At 37.7% G+C, this 22,411-nt stretch overlaps 1 protein-coding gene across 5 annotated transcripts; it reads left to right on the top strand.

The window, feature by feature from the left end:
* The first annotated feature begins 1,468 nt into the window (after window positions 1-1,468).
* On the top strand, window positions 1,469-22,332 carry LOC139168501 (phospholipid scramblase family member 5-like). 5 transcript variants are annotated; one of them, XR_011559303.1, is made up of 8 exons: window positions 1,469-1,528; window positions 5,001-5,143; window positions 12,381-12,423; window positions 14,382-14,602; window positions 15,923-16,040; window positions 19,399-19,560; window positions 20,747-20,829; window positions 20,918-22,330. XR_011559303.1 is itself a non-coding variant. In XM_070754099.1 (8 exons), exons 1-7 carry the CDS (start codon window positions 1,516-1,518, stop codon window positions 20,783-20,785), a joined length of 783 nt encoding a protein of 260 aa, XP_070610200.1. In that variant the 5' UTR covers window positions 1,469-1,515; the 3' UTR covers window positions 20,786-20,829; window positions 20,918-22,330. The 5 variants fall into 5 exon arrangements, 4 of the variants coding, with proteins under 4 accessions (XP_070610200.1, XP_070610201.1, XP_070610202.1 ...); XM_070754099.1 differs by having other exon boundaries at window positions 15,923-16,084; XM_070754100.1 differs by lacking the exon at window positions 1,469-1,528 and adding an exon at window positions 2,864-3,076 and having other exon boundaries at window positions 15,923-16,084; window positions 20,918-22,332.
* Window positions 22,333-22,411: the final 79 nt, after the last annotated feature.

The raw sequence follows: 22,411 nt of genomic DNA, 5'->3' as shown, positions 1-22,411 counted from the left end.
AAAAAAGCACTTTTTGATTTGTTTCTACAGGCTATTTTAAAACCTTGCCTCTTCTTCTATTTCTACATGCAAGGTCAGAAACTGTATATACTTCAGTCTTTTAAACATAGCTCAGATTGTGCCAGACCATATTCTTTTGGAATTAAAAATATAACTATAAAATCATGTTCCATCTATTTACACCATAGAATTACATTTCTCTTTTCCCCCTCTCTCTGTGTGAAACCCCTTCTTAAGGAGTTTAAATATTGATCAGGGTTTTATGCTTTCTTTTAATGGCATCTACTAATATATTAGTTTTCTGTAAAGATGTTTAATTTGTCATTAATCATTAAAATGTGTAGTCAACACATGTTGCAGAGAAATATTTTGAACTGCCTTCAGATACTAATGTATGGCATAAATAAAGTATCCATCAATCTTGGTTGGAATCTTGCACCATCAAATTCTGTAAATTAAAACTGGTGCATGTCCTGAATTTTTCAGTATATAAAAGGATGACTCTCAAGCCACAGGCGATTTCTTTGAATAAATGGGGGCAAAAGGCTTAAATTGTAGTTCTGCCATAAGCCATATGAAAATACAATTTAGATGTAATTATCCTGAGCAAAAACTAAAAAGACATCATAAAATGAGCTTGAGCATGTATAGATAACTATCAGTGTTAGGTAACAATGACTTTCAACCTGCTGAGATTTGCATGACAGCTTTTTCTCCTATTGCTCTTTTTGTGGTCACTTAATAGTTGTGAATCGTGGCTGTGTGAGTCAGACATGGACACAATCACCATGGCAACTTGATTATGAGTTAGAAATATAAGCTGGCAACTCAAGGTTATTTTTTTTTCCTAGTGCTTTTAGGATAACCATTAGTTTTATAATTTTGTGTCTAGATTCTGAAGAAATAACTCCATATCTGAATTCTATTTCCATTGCAAGACAAACAAGCAGTTTCCTAGGCATGATTTTCTTCTGCCGAGGAACAATCTCCCTTGATAAAAGCTGACTGACAGTAGGATAAAACCTCCATCATACATGCACATTTCCCCCCCCCCCCGTTCCCACAGAAAACATTGTGACATCATCTTTCTTTAATTCATGCATCTAGATGTTGATGTAGGTAGCGGTGCAAAAAGCAAAATACTGTACTGCATACCACATGCAAGTGAAATTTAACCCCGCAGCCATTAATACACCTGCTAGTTTGTTAAATATGATTGTTTATGCATCCTCTTCTTTTCATTATTCACACAGATGCAGAATTCTTTTTTCTCAATTCCAGGCATTATCTCCCCCTGTTGCTCATACCAGCAAAATGCAGGGATCAGTAATATAAGAAAGGTGATGTGTTTCCATGCTATTCTTTTGCAACCTGACTTGAAGTACCTGAACTTTCTACATGCTATGCTTTTTTCCTCCCCCACCCTCTTCTGTCCTGTTGTAACCAGGTAACACCTTTTTTTAAAAAAAAAATCTTTAACCCTGATTGCTTTGAAGAAGTGATCCAGGCAGCTTCATGGCTTCTCAAGGTAAGTGCTGATATATAAAAGTATATAAAGAAATAATATTCATATAGCAATCGATAATATGATTAAATGGGAAGGTGAATGTTCATTTTAATTTCTGCTCTGAATGGAGATAGAATAGAATAGAATGTCAGGCGTAATATATAAATTTGAATCTGCATATATTTTCACAGGTATTAGATATTGATTATACTCTTGCTCAGTGCCTGCTCTACTCTGCAGGTATGTATTGGTGCTATTTATTCAACAAGAGGGAAACTCAGAAATGTCAGGCTTCCATTAAAAAGGTTTGCATCCTTCAAGCACACTTCACCTGAGAAATCTCACATCAGCAACTCCAGATCATTCTGAAACATGCTTGAGAAAATTCCTGCTAACAAGCTTCTAAAGGACAATTGAGTGCAATCAAACTGAAGGGTAGTTCATGCCATGTCTTTCCTTTAGTCTGAGACAGCTAACTTCTCATTAAAGGTGAAAATTGCAGCTTGGCTGAAAAGCCTTTCAAATCTCCCCCCCCCCTTTTTTTTTTTTTCTTTTTTTAAAAGAGTGTTACACTTAAAAATGAAGTCAAATTTCTCTCTTACACCTTGCAGCTTGTCTCTTTAAATAGCATGTGTGAAAATTTGTAGGGGAATTCTCTGGAAGTACTAACAAGTTCACTCCACTCTCTCCCCATCATGGAACAATCATAGATGAAATGCTTCATTAATGCAGTCTTAAAGCCTGTATGGTTTTTGTTGCTTGCTCCATGAAATCAAAATACTTTCATCTTGGGACTTTCTAGTTCCTTCAAAAAGGACTGTTTGTGCAATGGAAAGAATATGGAGAACCTCCAGGAGAAAAGAAAAAATCCAAGTAGCTATTATATAAAAACATTCTGCAGAATGAATATTCTAATGTACGTGCTAAAACAGAATTTTCTTACGTAATATTTCAATTGTGTTAGCAAAATCAGCATGATCCAAGCAGCTATCCCATACTAAAGGAATATGAATTGTATATCAATTTTTAAAATTTTTGATTAAATCACTTTATTTGCAGATTAATATACTTTAAGTGACTTGAAAGAAAGAGAAATAAGATGTGTAGATTAAAAAAAAATGCAAGTCATAATTCAAAATGTCCTCACTTTTCCACTAATATTTCCTGTATACCTGATTCTTGATTTTCTGGACTTAATTTAAGTCTAAGAGGAAAGACTCCACTTTGCTTGAACTTTCAATAGTTCATGTAACACAGGTTTTGGCAACAGCACAACTCAGGTAACATGATGCAGGAGAACCAATGAAATATTTACAATCCAGTTATGCATATTTAAAGAGAAAGAGAAATTCAAAGGGATTCTTTTCCCTTCCTGTGGTCTTAAGCCTTGAAGGAAAGCTGTGGTTGCAATAGTAATTAAGATCCCAATACAATTACAAGATGAAGGACTAATGCAGGCATTCAAATAAAGAACTGTAAATTCATCTTATTCTATGACTTCAAGAAAGATGGATTTAACTTTTCAGTCCAAAATGAAAAAGCTCATCATGTGCGGTCTCTTCAGATAAGGTACCTGACCTCTTTTTATTTTTAATCCAGGGAAAGTTTGAATGGTAGCCAGAATATCAACTAGAAAAATCTGATAAAATATAAATCCTCAGTGTATAATGATGTAGATAAGAGATCAGTAGGAAGAAACAAAAAGTTGGAGACTTTGATACTTTAGATACATTCAATGAGTATGTAGGATTCTGACTAGTAGATGATGATAGATTTCCATATGCCTGCTCCATATTTGGTCTTCTAGAGAGTGGACTACAAGTCCCTTCATGTTTCATTATTGATCACACTGATGTAATGATGAGAGCCAGTAATCATCATGGTATGATGAGAGAGATGTAAATACAGTGGTACCTCTACTTAAGAACTTAATTCGTTCCGTGACCAGGTTCTTAAGTAGAAAAGCTTGTAAGTAGAAGCAATTTTTCCCATAGGAATCAGTGTAAAAGCAAATAATGCATGCAAACCCATTAGGAAAGAATTAAAAGCTCGGAATTTGGGTGAGAGGAGGAGGAGGAAGAAGAGGAGGAGGACAGTCGCTGCTGAAGGAAGAAGGGGAGGGGAGGGGAGTAAAAAAAATCCAAAACTTTAAGGCTTAAAAAAAAGGGACTCCGAGGCGGCAAGGAGGAGCACGTGCCTCCCATACACTGCACCAGAAAGAGAAACCCAGACGGGGAGAAAGGGGAGAAGCTCCCGCGCGTTTGATCGGAAGGCTGCTGCTGCTGCTGCTACCTACTTCCTCTTCCTTCCCATGCTAAAGGATTCCCTCTTTTCTCGCTTGCTTGCTTTCTAGCTGGCGCCTTTCCTTCACTGTGGTGACTCCTTGGTTTGGCTGAAGCCGAGTTGATTCAGACAGGGCAAAGCACCCCCGTTTGCCTTTCTGCACTCAGACGCTCTGAGAGGCAACCTTGCACAGCCATAGCGAAGTGGTTTATTCCCTATCTAAGTGCCCAGAGAAAGGAAAATGCTATGTTCACTCTGGACTGCCAAAGCCTCTTTAAGTGTTATCGATAGGCTCCTCCGGCAGCCCAGAAAACCCCAAGATGGCCGGGATTAAAGGAGGAATGGCAGGAAACTGGCCAGGCCTTCATGCCGCTCTCAAATTTCCTAGGAAATGTTTCCGGGCTCACGTTCTTAAGTAGAAAATGGTTCTTAAGAAGAGGCAAAAAAATCTTGAACACCCGGTTCTTATCTACAAAAGTTCTTAAGTAGAGGCGTTCTTAAGTAGAGGTACCACTGTACAGTAGTTGATCACTGATTAAACTGATAACTTCATGGCTATGTTATGTTCTGTAAACAAGCCATTGAAATATAGTGAAAATTAAAAACAACATATATGAATTGCTTTGAAAAGTAAGAGAGAATGTGCATCCTGGTAAGAACTTTAACTTTAGGATGTCTAATATTGCCCCTATAGCTAGGGAAAGTGGGTCAGATGGGAAAATGGTGGTGGTGGTGGTGGGTGGAATTGTGAATTCATTGTGTTAAACGATGGAGCATAGGCAGTCCTATTTACCAATCTTACTAATTCTACTTCTACAGAATTTGTATAAATTATGCTCAGCCATTCTTTATAAGCCCCCTAGGGAGATAGGTGGTTAACCAATGAAATATGAATAAATAAATAAACCTCTCAGAACAGTATAGGAATTATATTTCCTGGACCATACATTTGCATGTACATTTATCTTAATAAAAAAATATTTCCATCAACATCATGTGGATGAGCTCCAGGGAAACAAATGTTGAACATTCCTATTTTTCTGCACATTTTTTGTGGCTCCAACCGTCAGTCCCTTGGCTTAAGAACTCCTTAGAACAACTATATGTGATCAGGCTATGTGGTTTTACATTTAATGGTATATATAATTGTTAAAACAACAATCCATTCTCATTCCTAACTTAAGCATTCTGTTTTGTGAAAACACTATAGGCCCAGTTAATAAAACCATGCAAGATCTTCTTCCAGGTTCTCTGCATATGCCTGAGCAAGCAAAACCTTCAGAAACAACCGTAATCTGGAAACAAACCCGGCTTCCATCTGGTTTTCCACCTGGTCTGGAATACTTAAGACAGGTCCAGTTCCCATCCAGATAATAATTACAAAGTTATAGTAGATGCATTATGAGCTCAAGTTTAAACATGTATTTCATGTTAACAAAAATATATGTCATGTCTTGTGTATTTTTCTGCCTATAGTATGATGTTAAAATTAATATCCAGATTTGCTACTATATTTATTTCTCTGGTGTGTATTAAAAATGATGTGTTGTTTACAACACCTGGAACACAGACCGATACTAATCCAAGGTCTATTGGGAAATGGAGGGTATGGTGCACAAAGCTCCATTTGCACATGTCACATGTATGGCATTAGGTTGTTTGGAATACATTTGGAATACTGTGTTCAGTTCTGGAGACCTCTTCTACAAAAAGATATTGATCAAATTGAACAGATTCAAAGACGGGCTACAAAAACGGTGGAAGGTCTTAAGCATAAAACTTACCAGGAAAGATTTAATGAACTCAATCTGTATAGTCTGGAGGACAGAAGGGAAAGGGGGGACATGATCGAAACATTTATATATGTTAAATGGTTAAAAAAGGTTCAGGAGGGAAGTGTGTTTAATAAGAAAGTGAACACAAGAACAAGGGGCACAATCTGAAGTTAGTTGGGGGAAAGATCAGAAGCAACGTGAGAAAATATTATTTTACTGAAATATTATTTTACTGATTGGAACAAACTTCCAGCAGACATGGTTGGGAAATCCACAGTAACTGAATTTAAACATGCCTGGGATAAACATATATTCACCCTAAGATAAAATACAGGAAATAGTATAAGGACAGACTAGATAGACCATGAGGTCTTTTTCTGCCATCAATCTTCTATGTTTCTATGTTGTTCACATGTATCTACCCTTGCCATCGCCATCACCACCACCGGTCTGTGGAGCCATATATATATATATATATAGGTCTCGTTCCAAACCCATATAATAACTGGTCAGAACAACAGTCAGAAGAAATGCATTGTTATTAAAATATACACGTTAAGAATAAGGGAGGGCTTATTCCTATTTATTCATATGGTTTTGTTTTTATAGTCCTCTATCTTCTGCAGCTTGGGAAGGCTGGTCCTATTACAGAAAACTTTTTTTGCTCTTCATCTTGAAAACTGCTAATCTTAACCTCTATGAATGCACCACCAAGGGTTTTTTTTTACAAAAAAAATGTTTCTTTTTAAAAATATATTTTTATTATTATTCAAAAAACAAACAATACAAACGTAACACACAACATAAAAAGGAACTACAATAGCTCCGCTCAAAATAGAAGTCTTCATAATACAAAAAGGAAGAACTTATTGTTGTTTAGATCCATTCAGAGAATTATAAAAAATACCTGTTACATTTCTCTATTTGTGGACAAATCTACCAGTAAGTTCAAATACATACACACACACATATACAGTATATACATTTTTTAATGTTATTTTATTTTTTAATGTAAAAAACTGTTTCTCAGCCCCTTTTGGCTCAGGTTAATGAAAATAGGTGAAGTACTTGGATTTTGTAAAAATAGTGGCCTACAAGTAAGGCCAACCAATATTTTCTGGTACACTTCACAAAAAAATTGGGTAGATCAACAATGGTGTCCATCTCTGAATTGTTTAATGACTGGAGGACTAAAACTATTTTAATCCTTAACCTGTAAGAATTGAAAACCTGTCCAGATGAAACTTTTACGTTGTAGATAACCATCATAGGCCAAGGGTGTCAAACTCACCACCCATGGGCTGGATTATGATGATGATGATGATGATGATGATGATTATTATTATTATTATTATTATTATTATTATTATTATTATTATTATTTATTGGATTTGTATGCCACCCCTCTCCGGAGACTCAGGGCGGCTAACAGCAATAACAAGACAGCATACAATAATAATCCAATACTAAGAACAATTAAAAACCCATTATTATAGAAACCAAACATACATACAGACACACCATGCATAAAATTGTAAAGGCCTAGGGGGAAAGAGTATCTCAGTTCCCCCATGCCTGGCAGCAGAGGTGGGTTTTAAGGAGCTTATGAAAGGCAAGGAGGGTGGGGGCAATTCTATTCTCCGGGGGGGGTTGGTTCCAGAGGGCCGGGGCCACCACAGAGAAAGCTCTTCCCCTGGATCCCGCCAAGTGGCATTGTTTAGTTGACGGGACCCAGAGAAGACCCATTCTGTGGGACCTAATCGATTGCTGGAATTCATGCAGCAGAAGGCAGTCCCTGAGATAATCTGGTCCGCTGCCATGAAGGGCTTTATAGGTCATAACCAACACTTTGAATTGTGACCGGAAACTGATCGACAACCAATGCAGACTGCGGAGTGTTGGTGTAACATGGGCATATTTGGGAAAGCCCATGATTGCTCTTGCAGCTGCATTCTGCACACACTGGCCATGCCCACTCCATTAAGCATAGGGAGGGAAAGTCATGATATATCCCATGATGCCACCATGATGACGTGACTTTGATATCCCAGTCATGGGCTCTTCCAGACCACTGACCCTTCCATTTCCCAAACCATTACAACCTAGATTAAAATCTAATCAAAAAGTTTATGATTTATCCTTTTCTTCCCCAGAACTATGCTGATGTTCACATAAGGGCAAATTTCTATGTTTTTTTTTAAAAAAATTGCAACATAATATGAATGTATTTAAAAGCTGCATAGTTACCATGGCAACAAGCCTACTTTCCAAACGTCCATAAATCCTGGCAGGAAGGCTGGATGCTAATACATAGGGATGTGAGGAGAATTGAAAGAGATCAGAAATGAAGTGGTTAAACTGCAAAGAAAACTTATTTTTCATGTCAGTAGAAATGATGGACGAGGGGTTATATACATGATCCAAGAGATGGGAAAACATATTGGCTGGGGAACTTGGGAGTTGAAATCTACAACACTTAAAAGTTGCCAAGTTTTAGAGCTACTGATTTAAACAATATGTAAACATTTCACCAGTGGACTAAAATGAATGTCTGCAAGGGCTCCCTCTTTCTTTCAGGAATTTTGCAGATGGCTTATAAAATATGATCTGCAAATTAGCCCCTGTATTCCATGGTGCTTTTGTCTTTACTGCTTTGAACTTTCCTTAGTAATGAGGAAAAAAGCTGAAACAGGAATATTATTTTTTGGAATTTTTTTTCATGGCAGCATCTGGCTGAGGTTGGATGGGAAACTACTAGGGAACCCCAAAGCTGTAATCTAGGCTGGAAAGTCATTAAAACGTCATGGAAGAAAGCGATAGCAAATAATTTTCTCATTGCTGCCAAGAAAATCACATTGATATTCTTCTAGTTATTACAGATCAAATTTGATTCAAATGTCTTTTTACTGTTTGTTTCCCTTTTTTATCTTTCAATTTTTTTATTTATTTTATGTATTTATTTATTTATTTTGTACAATACACAATAATACACAATGAAGCTTATAGAGATATAGTAGAGAAGATATAGTAGAGACTATAGGACAGGGGACAGAAGGCATTCTAGTGCACTTATGTACTCTCCTTACTGACCTCTTAGGAATCTGGAGAGGTCAACCATGGATAGTCTAAGGGTAAAGTGTTGGGGGTTAGGGGATGACACTACAGAGTCCAGTACTGAGTTCCACGCTTTGACAACTCGATTACTAAAGTCGTATTTTTTACAGTCAAGTTTGGAGTGGTTAATATTAAGTTTGAATCTGTTGTGTGCTCTTGTGTTGTTGTGGTTGAAGATGAAGTAGTCTTTGACAGGCAGGACATTGCAGCATATGATCTTGTGGGCAATACTTAGATCATGTTTAAGGTGTCATAGTTCTAAGCTTTCAAGACCTAGGATTGCAGAGATCTTTTATGTTCTCCAAAGTATTAACTGGACCTTAAATGAATGTTCAACTGAACCCATACACTCAACCCTTTACAATGTAAAGTCCTCGGAGAGGGGCGGCATACAAATCTAAGTAATAAATCAATAAAATAAATAAATGTGTCCTTACAAAAATGACCACAATAAAAGTATAACCAATTACAATTTTTAAAAAGCCAACTATGATATCACCTCTCATCTCTTGACTGGCAAACATTATTCTCTGACTGTAATACTTCTGAAGACCTGTACAAGAGTCATTAAATTATATGTACCACTAATTATCATCAAAACCAAGAAAAACAAATTACCCATAAAAATAATGAAGTTCCAATCCAAAAAAGACCCCTTTAGTGGAAAAACAAAACCAGCTAAATTGCTAACTTTAAAAACTGCTACAAAAGATCTATGCCACTATCTATGCCACTATATCACATCAATCAAGAAGAAAACCTTCTGCACACAAATTCCAGATGCGCCTTCTACAACTTTGTAAACAACAAAACTCAAAATCCATCCCAACTCTCAAAGAATCAAATGGTAAAGAATATAATGGTGAAACTGTTATAACAAACCTCTTTAACACATTCTTTGACTCCATCTTTGTAAACAGCAATGGCTCATGCCCAATATTTCCTACTCAAACCCCAAACAATTGTAACAATCTAACACACATTGATTTTACAGAAGATAATGTTGGAAAAGCATTATGCAACCTAAAACCATCTCTATCCATTGGACCTGATGGTCTATGTGCATAATTCTTTAAAAAGCTCTCCACAACCATAGCAGAATTCAACTTATGGTCACTAGCCACAGTCATCCCTATCTTCAAAAAAGCAGATCCTAGTAATGTTGAATATTACAGACCAATCTCTTTATGTTGTGTCACCTGCAAAATCATGGAATCAATCAGAAATAAATCCATTACCTTCGCCTAGAAACTAACAACTACTCTCTTAACAAACAATTTGGTTTCAGAAAAAAATTATCCACTAACTTGCAACTCCTACACTGCAAAAACATATGGACCAATCGCACCATGATTTGTTTGCTTTTAACTTAACAAATTGAATAAAGTTAGCCAGTGCGAGTTTGCAAACTTTGCTTTATGACATTTTATGATCTGTAAATGCAGTCAGTTGTGGATTTTTGAAGACGCCATAGCGTAATTTTAAAAGTGTCTAGCCATTGTGATTATAATTCATGTGGTAGCCTTCTAGTCTGGAAAAAAAACCCAGGAATTTGAATGTTGCCAAACAAATCAAGCAAACTTGTTTAGTTAATTTATTAAATGATTAAAGAAAACTAAAACAAAAAGGGCATAAACAACAGGTCCAGAAGAAAATGCATCAAAATGTCAAGGAAACTGATGTAACAGTTGTCAAGAGAGAGAATCCAATACAGTGATACCTCGTCTTACAAATGCCTCATCATACAAACTTTTCGAGATACAAACCCGGGGTTTAAGATTTTTTTGCCTCTTCTTACAAACTATTTTCACCTTACAAACCCACCGCGCCGCTGGGATGGCCCACCTCTGGACTTCCGTTGCCAGCGAAGCACCTGTGCTTTAATAAGCACAGTCGAAAGGTGGGGTTTCCCAATGAGGGGAGCCTCAGTGAAATTGCAGCATTGCAAAAACACAGAGGTCCGGAGGTGGGGTTTTGAGGACTTCGGTGTTTTTGTGATGCTGCAATTTCACTGATGCTCCCTTCGCTGGGAAACCCCACCTCTGGACCTCCGTTGCCAGAGAAGTGCTTATTTTTGCGATGCTGGGATTCCCCTGCTGGGATTCCCCTGCTGGGATTCCCCTGCAGCATTGCAAAAACACAGAGGTCCGGAGGTGGGGTTTCCCATGGAGGGGAGCCTCAGGGGAATCCCAGCAATGCAAAAACGGGCACTTCGGCTGGCAAAAGGGGTGAATTTTGGACTTGCACACATTAATCACTTTTCCATTGATTCCTATGGGAAACTTTGTTTCGTCTTACAAACTTTTCACCTTAAGAACCTCGTCCTGGAACCAATTAAGTTTGTAAGACAAGGTATCACTGTATTAGTTTACAACTACCTCTCACTGATTGGGCTGATGTTTTTATAAACGGTGAAATAAATCTTGCAAGATTTAAGTTTGCCAATGCCAGTTATTGATTCTGAAGCTCTTTTTTCTAGGGAAGCAACATTTCCATGTTCTTTCAAAGTTTTGATGGAGGAGCAAAGTTTAAGAAACTATATGATTTTGTTATGATCTATCTTCTTTTGCAAAAAGAAGCGTGCTCTAATATTCTGCTCCAGGCTCCGATTTATAGAATGAAAGAAGCTAGTTTTGAAGTTTTCTACAAAGCACAACTTTTGATTTGCAGCTGGACCTAACTTGTGAAATCAAATTCAGATTATGAAACCTTAGAATGTCTGTCACACCATCCCTGCAGTTTGATCTAAGGCTCTGTGCCTAGCACTATCAAATTTGATCAAACACTTCCAAATAGTCCATGAAAAGTGTTGCTAGAAATCCTATTCGGTAATAACAGCATAGCAGATTCCAAAACCATCTATCATTAAATAATGAGGGCTGGACTTGGATTTTTTTCCATATCTTGAAAGAAGGGAATAAACTTGTTCAATGTCAAAAGTGTTTGTGTCAGTGACAGTGTTGTGAAAGATGTCTCTCTTCTTTCTGATTAAGTTTCTGGGTCTGAATAATAAGTTCCTCCCTCCTCCTGCTAAATGTCACAGCCATGTTTAAAAAAATGAGTTGTTTCTGAATGATTACCTGTTTTAGAGGACTATGAGTTGTTTCAAGAGCTGAAATTATTGTGTATTGCAACATTTTACGTGCTTTTCCATTTAAATGAAAGAAAATTAATTTGCAATTCATCTGTGCAGCATATTCTTGGTTTTTCTCCAAGAAGGTATTCCTGGTGTAATATTGTTTCCACTGGGAATTATAGGAAGCATAATAAATAGCTTGGCTCTTTTTTCTTTTCTTTTTAATCAGGCTGCTCTTTATTAGATTCCTCATCAGACTCAAGGGTCCTGCTCACTCCCACCAGATAGTAATAATGTGGTGCTAGAAGGACATTGTAGTTTCTTACAGTTTGATCCTACTTAATTTTAGGTATTCTATTTCACTTTCCTCATACCATATATGAGCCAAATTCTTATAGAAATGATGCTGTAAATATTTCCAACCTATTTTTCCCCCAAACAGACTCTCCGAATTTCTCTATGCAGATTTGGTTTAGTTTTACTTCAGGTAGTTCACATTATTGAATTTTTATTACACCCTGCAAAATGCTTTGATTTATCAATGAAGGTACTTCATAACTGTTTAACTTCTTTAACTGTTCTTAGATTTTCAATGTTCTCAAGTTATCTCTTCATTTTTGAACAGTTGGATCAGATCATTATTCACCAGCAAGTGGAACTTCTTCAAGGTATTTGAAATCTGGATTCTTACACTAAATATGGCCAAATTTGTCTGTTTCTGGTTCATAAAACATTTCACATTTGTTATGTTTTAAGCAAGTAGTTGGTTTTGTCACATAGCTTGCTTATAGAACTAACTATATGCTTTTCTCCAGGGGTGAGTTCCCATTTTTTTTACTACTGGTTCTGTGTTTGTGGCTTATTTTGTGGGAGTGGTTTGATCATGTGACAATGGATTTGGCTTCATGATCTTGTGATTGGGTAGGCATGGTTTTGTGGTCATGTGGCAGCCATGGTTTTATTGTCATCTGATTGGGTAGGCGTAGCTGTGCAATCATGTGACTGGGTGTGGCTGGGTAGGTGTGGCCAACCTCAAGGGTTAAGATTAGGGTGCCTGGCCTCTCCTCGCCTCAAAGGCTTCAATGACATACAAATTCCTATCTATTTATTATTACTACTGAACATCCAAAATACACAATTTAATCCTATGTTCTTTCTTTCTTTCTTCTCTCTTTCTCTTTCTTTGTCTCTTTCTTCTTTCCTTTCTTTTTTGTTTCTCTCTTTTTCTTGTCGCTCTCTCCCTTCCTTCCTTCCTTCCTTCCTTCCTTCCTTCCTTCCTTCCTTCCTTCCTCTTTCTTCTTCTACCTTTCTCTCTTTCTTTCTTTCTTTCTTTCGTTCTTTCTTCTCTCTTTCTCTCTCTTTCTCTTTCTTAATACTAGAGTAGCCCTAGGCTCCACCACCACAAAATGGATGGCTTCAGATTTTAAAACAATAACCTGGACGATATCTTCATTTTGACTAATGTATCCTTATCAGTAAAATTTAAGCGTTTATTATATTTATTTATTGGATTTGTATGCCGCCCCCCTCCGTAGACTCCGTATGAGCCTCCAGTTAATACCATATTTAAAATAGGAAACGAAATTAAAACACTAGATAGAATAAATTTCTGCAGGTGAAAAATTGTCAATTTCAAATTGTAATAATGGATAGATTTAACAAAGAATGGTGTATCATATATCAATAATATTCATTGAAAGGAACATTCCTTTTCTCATTTAGTCTTGTGGAAAGTAACCAAATGGCTCAGCAGAAGGTATTGCATAGCAATAGCAATAGCAATAATATATACTTATATACCGCCTTACAGTGTTTTACAGCCTTCTGCAACAGAGTCAGCATATTGCTCTCAACAATTAAAAGATGGCAGCACCCACTGAACCAGATCCGTGACATCATTGTGATGTCACCAGTGGGTCATTACCAGCTCAGGTGAACTGATCCAAACAGGGAGGAACCCACCTCTGCTTTTCTCTCAATAAAACCAAGTAATCTTGAAAAATTGTAATATCCTGGTGCATTCCTTGAATGAATGTAAGTCTCAAATAATTATATCCTATGTTGATATCTAGCAAAATAAAAAATTAGGCTACAGAATTCTATCTGATGCTAATATAATCCTTATGTTGCAGTCTGTTGTATATAAGGAACATCATAGGACCCATGGTGGCTTAGTGGTTAGAGTGCAGACTGCAGGCTACTTCTGCTGACTGCTGTCTGTCTGAAATTTGAGATCAAATCTCACCAGGCTGAAGATTAGATTAGATTAGATTTATTGGATTTATATGCCGCCACTCTCCGCAAACTCGGGGCGGCTCACAACAATAATAAAAAAACAGTACATTTTTCCAAAGTTGGTACAAGGAGGACACATATTGCCCTTAGAGAGGGCTGTAAAGCAGTGAGAAGCAGTATATAAGTCTAAGTGCTATTGTTATTGCTATCAACTACTGCACACAACTGGAATGAGATTTGTGCTAATGGACTGAATCCAAAGCTAATAACATAACCTCATTTTATATAGGCTATTTGGTAGTTGAGATATCTAATCTTAAAAAGTTTAGGTTTGACTCAGCTATAAATGTAAATATAGCATTATTCAAAATGTCTATCCCTTTGATTATAGTTATACTCGGAACTGAAACCTGCAATAAATATGAGATAAAAGATCACATGGGGCAAAGAGTTTATTATGCTGTGGAGGAAAATGGTTTCTTTGATCGGAACTTCTGTGCACCGTTACGGTCTTTCACCATAAGAATCACAGACCCTTCTGGTCAAGAGGTGATCACTGTGAATAGACCTTTAAGATGTAGTAGCTGTTGGTTTCCATGCTATCTTCAACAGGTTTGTAATGTTTAAGAATAATTTAATTATAAGATAATTTGTCGGTGGAGATTCTCAGTCATCCAAGTCATGATTGTCCCAAAGGTGTTTTTGTCAAGAAGCAACTGGATTTTCTAGTTTTTCTTTGATGGCATTTTGCTTCAAATCCAAGAAGCTTTTTCAGCTGAACAAAATATCTTTGTATTAATTTGAATTTATAGAAGTACATTCTTTTAAAAAATCCAATTCAAGGCAATTCAGTTCAACTCTAAGATTTTTAAAGGATGGGTTTTTTTTTAAAAAAAAACCCTCATAAATGTCTTGGAAATATCCCTAGAGATTGGAAAAGCCTTGCGATGCAATGATAATTACAATCAACAACAATAGTAGCATTTATATAACAACTTTAATAGCATAAAATCATAGTTCCTCACCTAGCACTCCTTTCTTGAAAGGACATATGATATAAGGAGGGAAACTGAAAATATAACTATGTATGTATATATATAGGTGAATGTACATTGGCTAAATAGCTCATAATATACTAAGAAAATTCCAGATATTTCATATTAATGGAACAAACAGCTATTCTCTAATTATAAATAACAGATTATGTATTAAAAGTAAAAGAACTTTTATGGCAAAAGAGTCCACTTGGTGGAGTTTCTTCTTCCAGAAACTGAGAAGCAATAGAATAAGGGGGACACAATCTGAAGTTAGTTGGGGGAAAGATGAAAAGCAACATGAGAAAATATTATTTTACTGAAAGAGTAGTAGATCCTTGGAACAAACTTCCAGCAGACGTGGTTGATAAATCCACAGTAACTGAATTTAAACATGCCTGGGATAAACATATATCCATCCTAAGATAAAATACAGAAAATAGTATAAGGACAGACTAGATGGATCATGAGGTCTTTTTCTGCCGTCAGACTTCTATGTTTCTATGTTTCTAATAAAGGTGGCTAGGACTAGGAAACATAATGTAATTACATTAATTAGCAAAGTTCTTATTTAGTACATGTATATTTATTTATTTTCATTTTAAGTCATCTTAACTTAATTGTATTAATTTCTTCCGTTTTAACTATAGTTTTATGTTTTCATTGTAAAATCTCAAGAGATTTGCTTATTGTTAAGATAATAAGCTTTATAAGCAGCCAAGCATAATAATTCAGTCCTAAATTTTAGAAGCACTTCACAGCCGAATGCAAAGCTTGGTGGGAATGCCCATGTTGTGCCTGTACCATTTAAAGAATAAAATGAAACAAACAAACAAATTAATATACGCATCAGGTATGTTATCCATTGCTGTTACTTGTATTTTTGATTGCCTACTAGTTAGAAGTTCAATCACCTCCTGGAACCACAATTGGCTACGTTGTACAGAAATGGGATCCCCTGCTGCCAATATTTACAATCAGGAATGGGAATAATGAAGATGTGTTGAAGATCACAGGTCCTTACTTCACATGCGGTTGCTTTGGAGATGTTGATTTTCAGGTTCTTTTGGCAACATTATTTGAGTTTTATTCATTTATTTATTGTTAGAGTTGAAAGGGACCATGCAGGTCATCAAGTCCAACCCCCTGCCTGAGCAGGAATCCTAAAGCACCCCAGCCAAAGGGCAGTCCAATCTCCTCTTGGAAGTGTCCAGAGTTCAGGAGTTCACAACCTCCGCAGGCAGGTTGTTCCACTGGTTGATCGCTCTGACCGTCAGGAAGTTCTTCCCTACTTCTAGGTTGAATCTCTCCTTGGTCAGTTTCCAGCCATTGTTCCTTCATGGCACCGGACCGCCTTCTGCCGCACGAATCCCAGCGACCGGTTCGGTCCCACAGAGTTGGCCTTCTCCGGGTCCCGTCGACTAAACAATATAATCTGGTGGGACCCAGGGGAAGAGCCTTCTCTGTGGCAGCTCCGACCCTCTGGAACCAGCTCCCCCATGAGATTAGGATTGCCCCCACCCTCCTTGCCTTTCGCAAACTCCTTAAAACCCACCTCTGCCATCAGGCATGGGGGAACTGAAACATCTTACCCTTGCCCATGTTGTTTTGGTGTTAGATTGATTGTGTGCTTGTTTTTTAATATTCTGGGGTTGTTTTTTATGAATTTTATAGCTTAACATTGTAATTGGATTGGTGGGTATTGGATTTGTTATTATGTATTGTTTTTACTTTGTTGTGAGCCACCCCGAGTTTGCGGAGAGGGGCGGCATATAAATCCAATAAATCTAATCTAATCCTCGTCCGGCCCTCTGGTGCTCTGGAGAATAGAGTGGCCCCCTCCTCTCTGTGGCAACCCCTCATATACCTATATACAGCTATCATGTCCCCTCTGGCCCTCCTTTTCTCTAGGCTATTCATGCCCAGTTCCCGCAATCTGTCTTCGTAAGTCTTGGTTTCAAGTCCCCTAATCATTTTGGTTGCTCTTTTCTGCAATATGTTTTCAGTAATAAGATTCTGCATCAGAAATGTCAGGCAGAAGGTTGAGACAGAGTGTGTGAAATGAATTAGTGTTTTTGTTATCTAGAAAGCTCATGTTGGCTGCCTTTGGCCAAAATGACAGGAAATTGAGGGAATTGCAGTACCTACATCTTCTGAACGATGTTGTTTTCGGGGGAAACCCTGAGCTGCAGTCCATAAATGCAATTTCAATTAATAATTCTATGCAGGTCACTCTTATATTCCTTGTCTTCTGCTTGGAACATTAATAGCTCCTAGAAGATAGGGATATGTGTGAAAGTCTGTAAAGGCAATATCCATTCTCCACAGTATGTGATTCATACCTATATATGAAATGTCAGTTTGAATAGTTCCATTATTTGCAGAGCAGCTGAGACACATGACATATTACTTTTGAAAAAATGAATAAAAGGGAGTTAGATTCCATCTCTTCTCTTCCTCTCTCTCCCTCCCTCTTTCTCTCTCTCACACACAAACACACACACACACACACACACAAACACCATTAGAATGTGGGGGTCCTGCACTATCACTGCCAAGATAAAGAACAGAAGACTTAAATGAAATTACCTCTTCAGTGAATGTAAAATCAATGATTGCAACTAGCTTTTACAAGATGGCTTTAGTTCAAAAGTTTTATATAGTTCCAAATTCAGAAAAACTTGGTCCATCAATGGTTTTATTAATACAATTGCCAAATGACCTATCCATGTTGCTATGAGACTTTGAACGTGATTTGCAGAAATGCCATAGTTGAAAAAGGCTTTTTTCAGAAAATGCCATTCTTAGGCACACTTGAAATATTCCTGCCCTTACTTGTCCATCACTTTAAAAGGAGGTGGTAGTTCACTTCAGACTTAATGGCTTAAACAGCAAGAACTAAAGGGACTAAGATGGTGAGGGAAAGTGGGTCCATCCTATGCATTTATTTATTGATCACCAACTCAACAAAAATAACTCTGGATAACTAGAAAAGTCAATTAAAAATACAAAAAGCACATAATGCTTTAAACGCCAGCTAAAGGCAGAAAAATGTCAACTAGGCTGAAATGTACTGCAATACCACAATCGAGACTCCAGTCACCTGGACTGAAAGGTTTAGGGAAAGAATCAAGTCTTAAGGCCTGCAGGGTCAGAAGCAAAGCCAAATACTCTCTGTATAAGTTGGACCATGATTTCTTTGGTTTTCCTGGGATTTGTTTTGTTTATAATTTTAAATTAAGTTACTTCTGTTTGAGGCATGCACCTTATTTCTGGTTTGTTTCCAAAATAAAGAGAAATACTTTGGTAGTGCGCAGTAATGGGCAGCCAAAATTTTTACTGCCACACTGTGGGTGTGGCTTATTTTGTGGGTATGGCTTAATGATCATGTGATTGGGTAGGAGTGGCTTGCCGACCATGTGTCCAGGTGGGAGTGGCTTGAATGATCATCATCGTTCAAGCGAACTGTTACATCCTCAACTTACAACCATACCAGTGTCGTTCGCTGGGGTGACAATTTGCTTCATGTTTCCCGCGCTCTCCTTCCTGGGTCACCCCACCACCACAGGCTGGGTAGCTAGGCGAACGGGTGTTACCAGAAGCATAAATGCTGCCAGCACCAGTTCTATCCATGCCTTCTGCTTGCAGCTCAGGTGGGAGGTGGCCACGTTAGGCTGGAGGGGAGCCAGGCAAGAGAGAGGGAAGCTTGTCTGAGGCCAAGAAGGAGGAAAGAGGAAAAAAGCAAAGAGTGCAGACGCAGCAGCAGCAGCAGGGGGAAAAAGGAGAGCCGAGCCAAGACCAGTAATCCAGGAAGTTACAGCCGCCAATCAGCTGGAGCTGTGCATACATCTTCATTTCCACCAGTGGAACTGCATCCCATCCCATCCTGCCTGCTGCCTACCCCTGGTAGTGCAGCTCAAAAAGCCACAGAGAACACAGACAGTATGGTTGGAAGTTATATCCAGTCCTGGAAACACAGGTTGGCTATCCCAATTTTATTTATTTAAAACAGTTGCCCTCCCACCCGATGTATCATAATCCCAGATGACTCACAAACAACAATACTATTAACATCAAATCTCAAAGCCATAGGAAAAACATTTAGTCCCACAAGGGCAACACACACATACCACCTGCTCTGCATTCCATTTTATCGGCCTTCAGTCCCACTTATGCTAACATATTCATGCTAACAAGAATATCCTTGGCCAAGCTGAAAGAAAATCCTCAGTATATATCAGTTTGTTATTTCATTAACCAACAATGTGTCAGGAGCACTCATCAAAGTTAGAGAAACAATTTAAACGTTTCAGAAATACATAGCTGAAGTTTTCTAAATAATTTGTATGCTGGGGGTTTTTTTCTTTCCTGCAGGTAAAATCTTTAAATGATATGTCAACTATTGGCAAGATTTCTAAGTATTGGTCTGGATTTGTCAACAACATATTTACTAATACAGCCAACTTTGGCATTCAGATTCCTGTGGACCTTGATGTAAAAATCAAAGCCGTGATGATCGGTGCTTGCTTTCTCCTAGTAAGTATGCTTCACACTCTTTCTTCTCTTCTGATTACTTTCTAATGTTTTGATACACCCCCCCAAATAAGCTACGTTTCACTTGATAGCTTTTAAAGATACAGTATATCCAGATAATCATCTGTGCTACTAGCCAAGGCTTGCAAACTCTGTGCAAATAAATACAGTAGACTTACAATATATACTGTACCTTTGTTTCTATTTTGGAATATTGTTTGGCGTATTATGTAAAGTCAATGGGGGGGCCATAATTATGGCCTTTGCTAGGCAAGCATATTTTATTTATTTATTTATTCATTTGTCCAATACACAAATACATAGGAAGAAAAATAGACATGTAGTAATATATATAAGGGTAAAGTGAACTTAGAGGAGAGGATATATGAAAGAAAGAAAATATATATGATAAGTGAGAGAAAGGAAAGACAATTGGACAGGGGATGAAAGGCACACCAATGCACTTATGTACGCCCCTTACTGGCCTCTTAGGAACCTGGAGAGGTCAATCATGGAGAGTCTAAGGGAGAAATGCTGGGGGTTAGGGGTTGACACAATTGAGTCCGGCAATGAGTTCCACGCTTCGATAACTCGATTGTTGAAATCATATTTTTTACAGTCATTATATTAATTAGCTGTAGTCCTAATACATCAAATATGTAGAAATATATTACATGGCATTTTTAAAACCCTGCTGGAAATACTTACCAGCAAAGAAGAAGATCTAGACCAGTGTTTCCCAACATTGGCAACTTGAAGATATTTGGACTTCAACTCCCAGAATTCCCCAGTTGAAATCCAAATATCTGCAAATTGCCAAGGTTGGGAAACACTGGTCTAGACAAGTTATGTTCCACTTCTGCTTCCTCTTCCGCAACTTCCTCTTCCGCAACCCGAGAGCTGCCGTATAACTTTTAAAAGAAAACTGCATACCAACTAGTTGTTATTCCACCACTTCATTCATACAAGACTAGAAATAACATCCTCCCGATACTTAAGGCTTTCCAATTTCTTCTAGCACAAAATTGTCTTTGCCCAGAGGCGCCACACAGAAGAGCAGCTGTCTAATAAAAATAATAATAAGCATAATAAAAGTCTTTGGTGTAATGAAACCTTACAAGTCAGCTTTTTGATATTAATTGTTGCCATTTTGTATCTTGCTCATCATTCACAGTTTATTTATTTGTAGGACTTAATGTTCTTTGAGAATTCCTTGGATGGATTGTAACAAGCAAGATGATAGGAATAATAAAATATGCAAACGACATTTCAGTAAGTAAGAATGAAACATAAATTGGTTGCTTTGGCTTTGAAGACTTATACATAAGACACTTCCTAATTCTTTTTCATTTTCTTCCAGCGGTCCCTTGAGCACTGGATATTACTTTTGAACTGTACAATCTGATTTTTTTTGTAAGGGGAGGGGGCAGTAATCATGATTATTAAACAATAACTTATGTAAATAATTGTTTTATTTATTTTTTAATTGTGGTTGTTAACTATTTTACTTGTGAGTGTGTTCCACATTGCTTTGGAGCGGTTGCAATTCTCTTTGGGTTCCTTTGATGTTATTGCATTAGAAAGCATGAAAGATTAGAACTCAGACGAGCAGCCCCACTGATGAAAAGCTTTGATTCACAACCCCCTTTGAAGTTTTGCAAGTGTTGGCCCCAGCTATTAGCAAAAGAGAGAGTGAGAGTTTTATTTCCTTATACCCCAAGAAGCTTTCAGATTTAGAGTTCAATTAACAGTAACTAACAGAGACATCATCTACTGGGAAAGTTTAAGACAGCAATCTCTTGGGACAATGGTGGATGATGGTATAAATTGCTCAAATTTAAGTGATGCATAAACAATGCAGTACCTTTTTAAAGATCCACATTGACAAGCTTGGGTTTCCCTCCCCTCTACCCTCCTGCAATATAACGCATGTAATGCCATACATAAAATGCACAGGATGGCAAGGATATTTGATTGATAACTGTGACTCTGAAATGTATTTCTTATTTATCAAATTTCTATTCTGCCCATCATGCATGCAAGCTTCTGCGTGGTTTACGGATAAATATATGCTTCCTTTGACATTGTTATTCTGTCTGCAAATAAGAATAACCATGCAGGACAACCTCCGGTTTATTGTTGTGACTTGCCAGCAGCCTATACATCTGGTAGCGGATCCTGCCTGAGAAGAGGCTGATGTGGTGATGAGCCAGTGGCCTGTGCAGCTGGCACCCAAGTCAGACAGTGAGGACTCAGTGCCAGAGGCAGAGATTCATCCAGGACCTTCAAAACCACCAGTATCTCCCATCAGTGATGTGGAAGAGCAAGAGGAGCCTATTGTCAACACACTAGCACGCGGAATGGTTTCCTCAAGAGGAAGTCTCCTCAAGAGTAGGGATTGGGGCTAATTTGCCACTCTCCTAGCCTATTTAAGAAATGACAATGACAGCAAAACCTTTGCAGGAAACAATGTTTGTTTGTTCATGTGTCTTCGTGTTTTGAAAAGGTCTGATAAGCTCTTGTTATCTGTTTTGGCAATCTTCCTGCGTACTGCTTATAGGCATTTTGCCAACCCTTGTAAGCTTCTTGATATATCCACGACTATTAGCTTAGACTCAATTTATGAGTTCATGGACTTATGCTAGCTGTTAAAGCAGTTTAATTAACGGCTGGTTTTTCAGAAAAGACGGCATTAACTTGTATTTGTGTGTGTCAATTAGTAAACAAGCTTATTAGTAGTTGCTAATTGAGTAAACAAATCTTTGGACCACCTTAGTGTGCGCTGCATTCTTGATGGTCAATAGCTGGGGCAGGACATTTATCTTCTTCCAATATTTTGTTGGTCACTGCAATG

This window comes from Erythrolamprus reginae, chromosome 5 (genome assembly GCF_031021105.1).
Source record: "Erythrolamprus reginae isolate rEryReg1 chromosome 5, rEryReg1.hap1, whole genome shotgun sequence".
In the NCBI taxonomy this organism is placed as follows: Eukaryota; Metazoa; Chordata; class Lepidosauria; order Squamata; family Dipsadidae; genus Erythrolamprus; species Erythrolamprus reginae.
Note: the sequence above shows the minus strand (reverse complement) of the source record. Positions and strands in the feature narration are given on the sequence as shown.